Consider the following 13,149-nt stretch of genomic DNA (forward strand, 5'->3'; position numbering starts at 1 on the left):
TGCGCTGCCCCCAGGGCAGCCGCAAACTCGTGCTGCCCGGGGGGGCAGCGGATTCAAATGAAATATATTGTAGCTTTAAAGTAGCAGCTCCGTGTTTCACACTGCAGACGGCAACCCATCTGCACTTTTAAAGGGTATTAGAGATCCCCTTGCAGGCAGGTGCAGTCAGTGACTGCACCCACCTGCAAGGAGTTTGTCTTGCCTGTCCATGGGACCCCTGACAAAGGGCTGCAATCAAAGGGCCGCATTGACAATGTGCCTCCTGAGAGCTTCTTTGCCTCTGCGCCCGTGTCTGTAATACGGCACGGGTGCAGAGGCAAAGGGATTCCCATGCCCCATGCAAATGAGGGAAGGCCCTCTTGCGACAGCTCTGGCACTGTAAGTGCACCAGCGCTTTCAGTATTACAGCATGGGCCGCAGAAGTATCTGTGGCCCCTCCTGTAATTCGAAAGTGCCCTGGGGCACCTTATGTAATATGGCTCCTAATTGTTCCCCTGCTCCCCACTCCCAATAGGTTCTATGCATACTGCCTGGAGCTGCATGGCTCCCTGAATTTCTGGTGGTAAATGTACATATGTAGGTGTAGGTATGTGTAGCCAGGCAGCTGCAGACAGCTGCCTTGCACTAAGCTCTGGCAATGGCACACGCTTCTGCTCAGTGTGCTCTGTTTGTGTTAGGTGCTGCCTTCGTCTCCCCCAGCTCTCTGGTGCTTCACAGCTGAGGCTGATCATAACTCGTCCATCGCCGATTCCCCGTGCAGTGTGTGGCACTGGTGACCGTAAAGGTGGGCGACACAACAACTTAACAGGCAGAGCCGAGCCGAAGATCTGGCTGGGCTCCAAGATCTAGGCACAGTCAGGAAAATGCTTCTTCTGTAATTCGTGCAACAAATATCATGTACAAATATGTTACACTCTCTTCAAAATTGAAAAAGTGCTAATTTTCTAATGTCAGGAAATGTTTCACTGAGTACATCAGGTTACATCACTGTGTTGAGAAGCATCTACTAAAGGTGATTGTTTGAACTTTGTTTCAACATAGAAACATTCATGCCCCCCCTTAAGTTCAATGCCATTAGTGAACTAAGAGGCAAGCCAGTTGTCATGTGCACCATATATGCTTATCATACATACAGCAAAGATACAGTCTATTAAATCAAATGCAAGAGAGAAATGTTCCTAAGATAACACAATTACGTCAATTGGTGAAGTCAGGATGGATCCCATTTTTTTTGTTTTCGCATTGTGCAATTCAGCAACTGGACGAGCATCTTGTTCCTTTTTAGCATCAAAGGTTAAAGCATTGTCTTTAATTCTTGGTGAATGAGATTAGAGGGAGTGGCAGCAGAAGCCTCATAAAAAAACACCCGACTCGTTTTGGGCTGGGTAGTCCATCAGGGCCTAAAGCTGAGTCGCAGCCAGGACTCTGGCTCAAGCTTGTAATGACCACTTATTAGGATAATCCAGGCCCAACGTAGAGACCATTGATGTCCACTCTAGGGCTTCCTTTACCTACAGGAGTTGATTATTTTGTAATGGAAGAGTCTCAACAGGTCTCCCAGGCTGCTAGATCAGGGAGATTGAAGCCACTCCCCTGAAGGCATTGGTTCTGCTCCTCCTTGCCTCTTCCCTCTGCCAAGATTAAGGATTGGGTGTGGCTGGCAGAACTTGGGCCCAGCTCCATCCTGCTCTTCCATAAACTAGCTGGAGTGTAACAAGAATCAAATGTATTGTATGACAACCAAGGCCTCACATGCACTTCAAGCAACACACATTTCCACTGATGACCGTTCTCAAACATGGTCCTGTGTCCCAGCATACATATGAAGACTTAAGACCAAGTCACGAGGCACTACCTGGTTAATAATTCATTCCTTCACGTTTCAATGACTGTGCATCTCACTCAAGACAGGCATACCCCACGCATTTTAAATCTCATCACCTGTTTCTGGAGGCGGGAATGAGAACACCATCCATCTTCAGACAAAGGAAGATTACATCTCATTGCACAAACATCTTTTGCATTTTACATCAATTATCACAAACTGACATCTTATTATTGTGGCATAAATTACAGGCCTTGTGGGTTTCCGCTGTTCATAAATCAGTGCAATGAATCCATGAAGCATTTCCTCTTGATAATGCATTAACTATGTTGTAACCTGTATTATATTATCTGGTTACTCTCTGTTACTTTCTGTCCCTAGTTGCTCAGCCAGTGTGAATGTGATGCATGGAATGTTGGTGTCAAGGCCATGAATGGAATGTTTGGGTGCCTGGATGCTTGAGTGTGACAGTTGGAGTATGGGCTGAGCAGCAGGCAGACTGCTCCTGGTGGGGCTGCATCTCTACAACCCAACGTCCTGTAACTGAACTCAATAAATCTACTTAAATCTACATCCTGGCTACGAACCTCATCACTACAAATGCACACCTAGGAAAAGCAATTCCCTTCACCATTTCTGCCCATAAAAACAAATGAAAAGAAAATCAAAACACACACACACTCTTCCAGTAGAATGTTATTCATACACTTACCTTTAAACCCAATTTCCGTTTATGCAAAACACTTAAATAAGGGCTATTGGATTGAGTTACACCCTTCAGATTATTGCACAAAACGGACTATAGAACACTATGACACATACAGGTGTCCCTGGAACACATGCAGCATGGCCCAATTATGTAATAGCAGAAAATCCCCCCCTGTACTTTGTAGATGATCTCACTGAAACTGCCAGATGTACACTTACTGTCAGTTTTAGTGTTAGACGTGTGGGAAGCGACATGCCCCGCCTTAGTCAGAGTCCAAGTTTATGCTATTCTAGTTTGAGGACTTTATCGTAGTGAAGCTTGATTTTACACTCCTTCCACATTCATGAAACATATATAAACAAGCATTTGCAATGCAATAGGTCTCACATTTATGCGAGTTTGAGCTATTGACACTGCAAATAACTATGCCTTTTATTTTTGTTTTCGTTAATAAAACATAAATAAAAGGCATTGTCATTTACAATGCCAATAGCTTAAACTCGCATAAATGCGAGACCTATTGCATTGCAAATGCTTGTTCTTATTCTCCATTGGTCATTTGCAGATATGTCTGAGTTTGCTTGTGTTTTTGTTTTATGAGTGATGTTACTTTTCAGAGCAATACTGTGGACTTGAAGGCCACGCAGATTACACATGGGCAGAACCAGACAGCTTATATCAGAGACTGTTTGCTGTAGTAGTTAATTGCTGTCAGCAGATGATATCATCCCGTCCACATCGAGCTCCTCACCATCAAACAGTGGTGGTTGTGTCCTTCTACCCACTGTGAAACCTTTACCCCATCCCTCACCTACTTTGGGGGTGTGGAGGCAGAACCAACTCTGGTTAAGGACTGGACCAAAGAGGCTCTTAGCTGTCAGCTTTATGCCCACCTCTGAGTTTTCACGCAAGTGTGCTCACCTTCCAACAGGACGCTGGACGGTAGTTTGAATCTGGGAGCACATTTCACTGCTCACTGGGGCTGTTATCGGAGATTTCTTCAGGAGAAGAGATGGTCCTCATGCTCACGCTTGCTGCCAGTCCCTTGTTGCTCACTCCATTCGTGTCCTCACTCAGTGTCAGTACATCAAGAGCGCGTGGGCTCTGCTTCCTCGGTGACTCTTGCTGCCGAGCGCGGGTCACCTCATTGTAAAGGACTGCTTTTGAAACCAAAAGTTGTAGCTTTCAAGGCATTTTTCATACCAATATATGCATGACTTTATCAGTGAACCGGTGAGCTCTGCACACGCCCTCTGTTAAAGAGTTTAAACAATCATGCCGCTAATCCCCGCTCTATGCACACACCCTTAAACCAGTGGGGAACGGCAGCGGCGTTCCGGGGGCTGTGTAGGAGACGTGAGTGTGCATGTGAAAAATGCTGCACACTTGGAGAAGATACAATGCAGAATCATAACCTTTCCAAGTGTTTTTGTAGTTCTTTTTGGTGGGGAGATGCAAGAAACATAAGGGGCCTCATTTATGAAAAGTGACACATCGCTGCGTTAAAACAGCGATACATCACTTTTCACTGCGCCCTCCTTGCGACACCAATGATGCGTCATATTTACAGTATGACGCATCATGTCGCAAGGAGTTACAGATACGTCAGTATTTCTGACGTATCTGTAAGCGCAAAAGTCACGCATTGCTGGAATGTGTTACAAAAGTGACGCAACTCCAGCAATGCGTCCTTTCACATGGGGAAAGCCCAATGTGAAAGGGCTTGCGTCAGTCTTACGCCTGCTGTGAGGCAGGCGCAAGATTTTGACGCAACAGCGTCCTAAAAGTGACGCAGTGGAATCTCATAGATTTCACTGCGTCACTATTACGAGGCTTTTTGCGGGGGAACGCCCTCTCTGCATACATTATACCTGACGCAGGTATAATGTAGCGCAGGGATTTACGAAGTGACGCATCTGCTTAGATGTGTCACTTTGTAAATAATGCGCAACCGGAGGCATGTTTTACGCCACCGATGCGTCACAAAAAGTGACGCATCGGAAGCGCAAAACTAACGCAAGGCCTCATAAATGAGGCCCATGGTGCCTGCAAAGTTACTCTATGAATTTTTCAGTCCTGCGAACAGAGAACTGCCTTGTTTAAGAAACAAACAATCCTCCCTTATCTTTGAAGCTGGGTGTTTATCAGTAAATCTTAACACTGACGAGGGAGTGGCCAGCAATAAGAGCTTGATGCATTTGGACTTCATCATGCGCTGAGCTTCAGTTGAGGGCTATCGGTCAAAGGCAGAAAAGATCTAGAAATAACTGCAGACTCTTCCAATAATGACAGCGTGCAATGTAACCTACTTTTTTATTACAATGACGGCACCCGCGCTTAGGCTTTGAACATCTTAAACTAAAGTGCGGGTGCCACGATTGCTGTAAAAGTAAAGATGTTTTCTATTTCTTTACTTTTAAAGCTATTGCGACAACCGTGCTTTAGCTTAAGATGTTCAAAGTCTAAGCACGGGAGCTCTCATTATAAAAAAAAGTAAATAAATCAAAATAAAAAAAGGTTGGCGCCAGCTTCCGGGATCACAAGGAAAACAAGCGTTTGCGCATTTTGGCGCATGCGTATAATATAAGGTTGCACGCGTATGTTAATGAGCACTTAAAAAAAAATTACACTGTGTAAGCGTAACAAGACAGAAGTTAGGCGGTGCTTCTTCCGGAATGAACGGAAGTAACGTATCGGCTGAAGAGCCAATAATAAGCCTGCTAACAAAAAAATTGCAAAAATTAACTAATGGAAAGCAGCGAGATATTAACCAGCAATAGGTGGAGTTTCACCACGCAAGTAGATTACTAGATGTATCAGAGAGACAGCGCATGCGCGCTGCTAAGGCAAGAACTAAAAATGACCAATGCTTGTCATATACAAAAACTTGGGCCCACACTACCACTGAACTCTGAAATACCAAGAAGGGGAAAAAACAAGAAATCTTCGAAGGGGAGGGGGGTAATTAACTCTTTGCCAGGCCCTCAGGAATTGGAGAAACACAGGAATTCTGTGAGATGCAAGACTATTGAGTTGTGCACTGGTGGTTTGTAGTCTTAGGCTCACAGGTTTGAATCTTCCTGATGTGTGTGTTGCGTCTCGACATTACGGGCAGTACGAGTGAACTAATCCATGCTGATGTATGTATGTATTTAACATTTATAGAGCGCACTGTAATCCTGCGGGCATCCTGGCGCTAGGACACTGTAAAAGGATAGAAAGCAAGCAAACAAAGGGCTAAAACTACCAGTTACACTCTGGAGAAAAGCCAGGTCTTAACTTTCTTCCGAAACATCAATACATCCTGTATTTGCCTCAATTCCAGGGGGCAACTGTTCCATAACCGGGCGGCTGCCACGCCAAATGCTCTTCCCCCCAGTGTAGTTCTCTTGAACCTCGGGACGATTGCCAGACTGGCTGCCGAGGAACACAAACTTCGCGTAGGGGCATACCAACCAAACCTACCCTGAAGTGGTTTGGGTCCAAGTCCGTGAAGCGCTTTGAAAGCGATACACAAGGACATGAACAGTATCATTTGGCTCACTGGGAGCCAATGCAGCTCAGCAAGTGCCTGGGATGTTGATGATCTGCGAGTTCTCATTAGGACAAGCTTTGCTGCTGCCGCCTGGATACTCTGGAGCCGCGAGATCAAATACTTCGGGGACTCCAGTAGCAAAGCATTACAGTAATCTAGGCAGCTAAGGACAACACTCCTAACCACTGTACCTCTGGCCTGAAGAGGTAACAATGGTAGTGCCTTCCGGAGTCCTTTAATAAGCATATAACAGTTCCTGACTACTTTGTTGACATGCGATTCCAGGTTAAGCTTATTATTGAAGCTGACCCCCAGATTACGTACCGTACTCATGGGTACCAGAGGGGCAGAAGTCTGCCCATCCCACAGTGCAGAATCTCCGTTTTATCATTATTAAATTGCAATGCATTGTTTCTCAACCACAGTACCATATCCCGCATACACTTGTGAAATGCTTCTTGAGAGTCTGCATAGTCACCTTCCAGGGATACTATCAATTGGGTGTCATCGGCATAGTTAACCACACTAATATTGTGAGCTTTGATGACATCCATAAGCGGCCGCACATAAACATTAAATAAAATCGTGCTAATTGAGGACCCCTGAGGGACACCGTGCTCATTGTTAGTAAAGTCTGATTAAAAGGGGGTTAAGGCAACAGCCTGCCGTCTACCCGCCAGATAGGACTGAAACCAACGCAAAGCCATATTTGCCACCCCCGCTTATTTCAGTCTAGTCAGCAGGGTGACATGGTTAACCGTATCAAAAGCGGCAGACAGGCCCAACAGGATCAATGTCACAGATTGTCTCCTGTCCGCCCGCATCCGAAGGTTGTCTATTACGGTAACCAGTGCTGTCTCAGTCCTTTGACCTGGGCCGAAGCCAAACTGTTCTTCTCCCAACTTATTGTTACCTTCCAGAAAGCCAGAGAGTGCTCGGCTCACCAGGCCCTCCACTATCTTTACTGGATACGGTAACAGGGAAATTGGTCTATAATTCTTAAGACCGTTAGGATCCAATGAGGGTTTTTAAGGAGGGGTAATACCACCGCCACCTTCCAGCAGGGTGGAACCACTCCACTGCTGAGAGATTGACTGCACAGCAAATGAAGCAATGGAAAAACCTCAGAGCCCATCTCTTTCCAGAGTTTTTGGGGGATTGGATCCAGCGGTGAGCCAGAGGAGAACCCCAATGCCACCCTGACAAACTCTTCTTCTGAAGGCAGTTCCCAGTGGTCAAGGGTTGTCCCCTGCCTCCATGACTCTGACCCAATATCCCTAGTTCCATTTGAATTGGATGTGCCTATTTCATCGCTATTAATGATGCCCAGTGGAATATCTGGTTTCAGGCCTTCAACAATCCTGTCTATATTTTCCTAAAAGAAGGCTGCCAGTCCATCACAAAGCTCTTGTGATGGCACAATCGTATTACTTGTACACTCAGGATTGGTCATATCTCTCAGTATGTTGAAGACATATTTGGTGCTGTTGGATGACTTCAAAATAAGATCTGTAAAATATGCAAGCTTGATGATGACTATCCCCTTTTTGTACCTGGCTAAGTGTTCCCTCCAAATAGCTTTATCATCACTAGCATAAAATCTTCTCCATTGTCTTTCAGCCCGTTTGCATTCCAGCTTGTGAGTCCTCAGTTTCTCGGCATACAATGGAGCAGAGGGTTTTCCCCATTTCCTGATGCTCTTGGCAGGGGCGAGCTGATCAATTATACCGTGTACTTGCTCGCAGAAAGCTGTATAATTCTCAGTAACCGACTTCCTAGGATCTAAAAGGCACTCTAGGTGAAAGACCCGCGCCGTTTTGGCCCTCCTCAACAGGGCCTTCCAATCCCTGCCCAGGAAGCAGCTTTCTTCTATGGACCTTCTAGCTTGGGTGACTCTAAATTCACCCAGATAATGATCAGAACATCCCACTAGTATAACTCTGTCCATTAGGATTGAGTTTTCGCCGGAGAATACCAGGTCTAAGACATGTCCTTCTTTATGGGTCGCGTCTCAAACCTATTGCAGCAGGTTCAGATTTGAACGAGACTGGATAAGGTTGTTATAAGCTGTATCCAGCTTCCCATTAGGCCAAAGGTTAAAATCACCCAATATCAACAGTCTATGGTGTGTAAGGGCCAAATTACTAATCACCTCTGCAAGCTGCTGCTGTTGTTGCGCATTGGCTATACCCGAGGGTCTATAACAAACCAAGCCGGTCAGGATATGCCCTGAATGGTCTTTCATTGAAAAACCTAAAATGTCTATGTGAGCAACCGCATATATGTCTAGAGGGGCAAAGTCCCAGGAATCATTGAAAATGATCCCGATCTCACCACCTCTGCCACTAGGCCTTGGTTTGTCGAGTGCTTTGTACCCTACTGGGCAGGCTAGCCCCAGCTCAAGCTCCAGCCCCAGCTCTGTCCGTGTTTCTGTCATAAACAGGGCATTCAGTTTATGCATTTCAATCAAGAGTTGGATCTCCGTAGAGTGTTTAGGGAGTGACCTTACATTAAGGAGGACACACTTCATTGCACCCATTTGTACAGTGTCAAGATTAGTCCCCTCTAAAAGATGCAAAACTGATGCGCTGAGGCTGTTACTCTGCTTACCTATATCACACAGCTGTTCCCTAGTGTAGCTATATCTAGGAGCCTCTTCCATCGTGTGAAGAAGTCAGGTAAAATGGAAAGTGCTGAGCGCGGACGGATCGCGGACGGGCGCAGACGCTGCGCAGTTGCTCCAGTATGATGCTATATAGGCGCCACTGGGCGACAACTAGAGCGCTGACCCCCTACAGCATGACAGGTCCACTCTTACAGATTGACACTGCTGGGGTTGTAAGTGCACTGTTTGTTTAAAACGAATTAAAAAGATACAAATTCTATTTAACAATTTTACAAAAACTGAGGGATTTCCCCAAGACTCGCAAAATAAAACAAAGCTGCCACTAATGATGTGTAAAGTGCGCTGAGTAAAATTGTGCAAGTACGCAGAGTGTGTTTCAATTTACAGCCTCCAACCGGCAGATTTACCATATCTAACCGCTATGCACGTGGTTAATGGGGAAACCCCTATTTAAGTTGCAGAATAGTCCCTTATCAAACCAGTAACCTGCTAGTGTCAATCCCCGTCACTACACTCAAGCCTAACGGTGGGTAACTGTTCCAAAGTGGGCACAATATTTGTCCACAGAAAAAAGAAGTAGAAGTGGGAACAGAAGAAACCTAGGTCTAAATCCCACAGACTAGAGGCAAGCGCAAGTCTTATCTCTTGATGCCCTCACACATCCCAAGGGATGTTGTGCTTCATCATCGGGCGTTGCTCTTCGTCGGGCCAGGACTACAATGCCCTCCTGGTCCCCCGAAGGCTTGCTTTAGCGGAGATCTTTTGGTAACGGTGTATGATGAGTGAGGGTGTGAGATTGAGGGTTCGTAAGGAAAGGGGGCTAGGGGATACCAAAGAGAGATAGGTTTAATGTGTGGGTTCCCTTGACAGAATAAAAAACCTGTAGGTTGTGTGTTACTGACTAGGCTATAATGTGCCACAGTAACTCTCGGTCGACATGTTTTGTGCCCTAAAAAATGGTCATAACGATCCCTGGCGCTTCTTCAGGACTAATAAAGTGAAAAGAAACCGTGAATGGGTATATAACCCTACTAAAGGAAAAATATAAAAGCGGTCCCCCTTGCGATAAACTACAAGGTGGCTTCAGCTCAATTAGCGATGCTCTTACTGCGACCTATTAGTAAGTAATGAATTGCTCCATAGGCTAGCGCGTGTTCGTTCGCACCGTAACGGGGGTTGCCGTCTGGTGCTCTGCCTTCCAGCACCTACCCCTTACACACGTGCCTGCGTCACTAGACAGAAACGAAGTGTGTGCGCACTCGTATACACGCGTACGTACTTTTGATGCTTGCAATTTGGTAGTGGCCCCACTTGTAAACAAAACCCAGCATTAATAAAAAGACCTAAGAATAACTTAAGCAAATCAAGCCAAATGAGACAGCCACTGGAAACTCAGAACCATGGCACGTTTTAGACTGTTAAAAAAAAAAACAAGCAAAGGGGTAGCACTGAGGATGTGGCGTAACAATGGTCAGAATTGACGACCTTGGTGCTGGGTTCATGTCCAAGCACACATTTCAGACAAACAAAACACATGACATGCAGACAACAAGCGCGCTTCAAATGTGTGCAGGGAGAGATTAGGTTTAAATAATTAAACAATAAAAGTGTCGGAGAAACACAGAAACATAGCCATGCATGTGCCACGAAATCCGAGAAAGTACGCAAACATTAGTTAAAAAGAGTCAAATCCCAGCCTTAACCTAATAAAAGAACTTACAGCTATAAAAGCGAATGTGAATGAGTAATTGGTCCACTGGATATTTATAAGATAAGCACACCCCAAAAAAAGGAAGTACAAGGTTACAACCAATAGAAAAGAAGGAAAAGTAAATTGACAAGCACAGGGACAAAGAAGAAGTTGTGGCGGGATTTAAGCCCTTTTTAAGATATATTGAATACAATAGATTTCAAAAGCACAGCACAAGCACTGTGCATGCGAAACCTAAAAAAGAACATCGGACTGTCTGCTCTAAATAGAGCATGTGGTCTGCTGCCCCTATTCCGATGACCCCTAATCCTTTGGATTAAGCATTCCTATGGCAGAGCCAGTTGGGGCACCGCTGTCAGAAACCTGATTGTCCACCAAACTCATAACTGACCAAGCGGATCAAGAGTTTGCGGATAGGTACTCCATCATGCGATAGGGTACTCCATCATCTTTATGATGAAGTACCCTGCCCTCTAAGGTCTACCTAAGGCCCGAAATATGCCAGATTTCAACTGAACGTGCTCCATAGTATAAGATTCATAATCCCTAAACATGACTTCAAAGCTTCTGTACAGCAACTGGGGCTATCTTGTACAGAATGCAGGAACTCTCCAATAACCAGATTTCCTTAATCCTGCCTAAACCTTTCAACCATCTTCAACTGTGAAGCCAGGTTGATCGCCTGCATAAGGAATTTCTACTGAATTACACTGATTCTAAAGTACCTAATTGGTTATTCTCACTTCACATTTAATATAGCTTCAATTTCGTTCACAGTGAGACACCTTAGTTCCTCTGTCGCAACTCACACAAAACTGGAACCGTCCTGTAAAAACAGAACCTATGAAGCAAATGTTCACTACTTCTTAAAACACCCTGCATTCTTGTGCTGCACATGTGCTGTAAACATATATGTTAAGGAGCTTTGAAAAGTTTGTAGACTGCAGCAGTAGCCATCCAGGATGCCTGAGAACCATTCTCAATCAATGAGGGTGTGAATGATGAATAAGCAAGTGAACAGATCAGTGAGTAAACAAGCAAGTGTTTGGGTTGGTGAATGAGCAATTGATCTAGCAATTGGACAGGTAAGTGAATGGATGAGCGAGTGAGCAAATGAGCAGGTGACTGAAGGAGCGAGTGACTGAATGAGAGAAGAGGCAAGTGTGCATGAGTGATTGATCAAATGTGAAAGCGGGTGCCTGATGAATGAGTGATCCATGGTGTGCATTCTTTGTTTTTATCACTCTTCAGACACACTGTATACTTTTTAACCTTTTAGTCTGTGGTGTATCTGCCCATACTATCTCTTACTAGCAGCATGGGAGGTTACTGGAATGACATAGGGGTGAAGTGGCTGTCTCTATTTATAGGATGTCAAGAGGAGTTGTAGAAACTGGGTTTTGGACGGACCATGGTTGGAAAACCACAATGCAGAAAGTTTGTTAAATGACTCCTTGTGTGCTCCAAAAGTCTAGAGTTTGGGATTTGAAGGCTATATCATAGTGTGCCAGGAATCATACGATGAGACCATGGCCCTGATTCCAATGAAAAAAATCATTAAATTCCGGGGTACACTTTTGTTTTTCAATAACCATCTTAATGATTTTATTTTTGGGACAATTTTCCCTCCTGGGAATTCGAATCAAAAAACATCAAAAATGATGGGATGACAGGATTGAGGCAGGGGTTAAAGAGTGAATTGTTAATCAGCAAGGGTTCATATGTATATTATCCAGAGGATTAAAAGCTTGCTGGGGTAGCTATAAAGGAATCACCATTGCAGTCAAAAAATGGTTGCCTAATGGCAAAGAAGGTAGAGTGAGAAGAAGCACATAATGGAAGCAAAAACACACTATGTGCTATGCTTGGTTATAACTCCAACTCTGAGTAAATAAAAAAAATAACATCTGAGAAAAACAACAATGAAAACAAAATATGTGTGCAGCAGAAAGAAGGAACGCCAGAGGCTGTTGAACCATCCCTCTAGTGAACCGTCACCTGATCAATATGTTTCTTTGTCTTTAGCGAGCTGACGGCACTTGTAACACGCACTTTAAGAGGACAAAAACACGGGAGCAAGTTCTGAAGGTGTTCATAGAATTCATCGAGGGCAACACCGCCATTTTGGTGAGTATTATTTTTGTTTCTTTTCTTTTTGCAACATGTCCATGAGGTGAGATGGAGAGCCCTGGTACACCAATGTCTGTGTTTGTGAACATCTGACGTGAATCACAAGCAGGTGCATTGTATGGCCTTTGAGCCTTCTTACATTGGGTTTGTATTGCACAGTCAGACCTCTAATGCTGAAGGAACTGTAGTGTAGCATCATTAGAGGTGGGCAAGCCACTAGAAGCTAAACCTTAAGCCAGGACCCTGGCTGTAGCCCAGCTCAAGGGCCTCTTGGAACCCCAAGCCTAAAACGAGGTAAGCTTTCACAGGAGGTGATGCGGCCAAGTAGCTAGAGCTGCCAACCACATAACAAGGGGAAGCAGGTTCGAATCCGGCCTCCGCTCAGCATCCTGTGAATCCTAACAAATCTCCCCGTGCAGAAAAAAATGTGTAATGCAGTCTATGTCTGTTGTGAAACACTCTTATGCTCTTGAGTCAAGGTTCATGCTATGTAAAACAGCTAAAAATTGTGGTTTATTCTTATTACCAACTCCAGTCTCGCCTTCAAAGAATTAAGGTCAAAACAATTACATTTGATGTACCAAAGAGATACCCATCTGGCGGTTGAATTGCA

At 44.8% G+C, this 13,149-nt stretch overlaps 1 protein-coding gene across 1 annotated transcript in view; it reads left to right on the top strand.

Moving 5' to 3' along the window:
- The window catches only part of ITPKA (inositol-trisphosphate 3-kinase A), a 727,443-nt gene that overhangs the window by 601,886 nt on the left and 112,408 nt on the right, over positions 1 to 13,149 (top strand). The window contains exon 5 of the mRNA XM_078659624.1: positions 12,432 to 12,533. Coding sequence (XP_078515750.1) covers positions 12,432 to 12,533 — 102 coding nt within the window. The remainder of the gene's footprint in view (positions 1 to 12,431; positions 12,534 to 13,149) is intronic.

The sequence above is a fragment of the Lissotriton helveticus genome, chromosome 9 (assembly GCF_964261635.1).
Source record: "Lissotriton helveticus chromosome 9, aLisHel1.1, whole genome shotgun sequence".
In the NCBI taxonomy this organism is placed as follows: domain Eukaryota; kingdom Metazoa; phylum Chordata; class Amphibia; order Caudata; family Salamandridae; genus Lissotriton; species Lissotriton helveticus.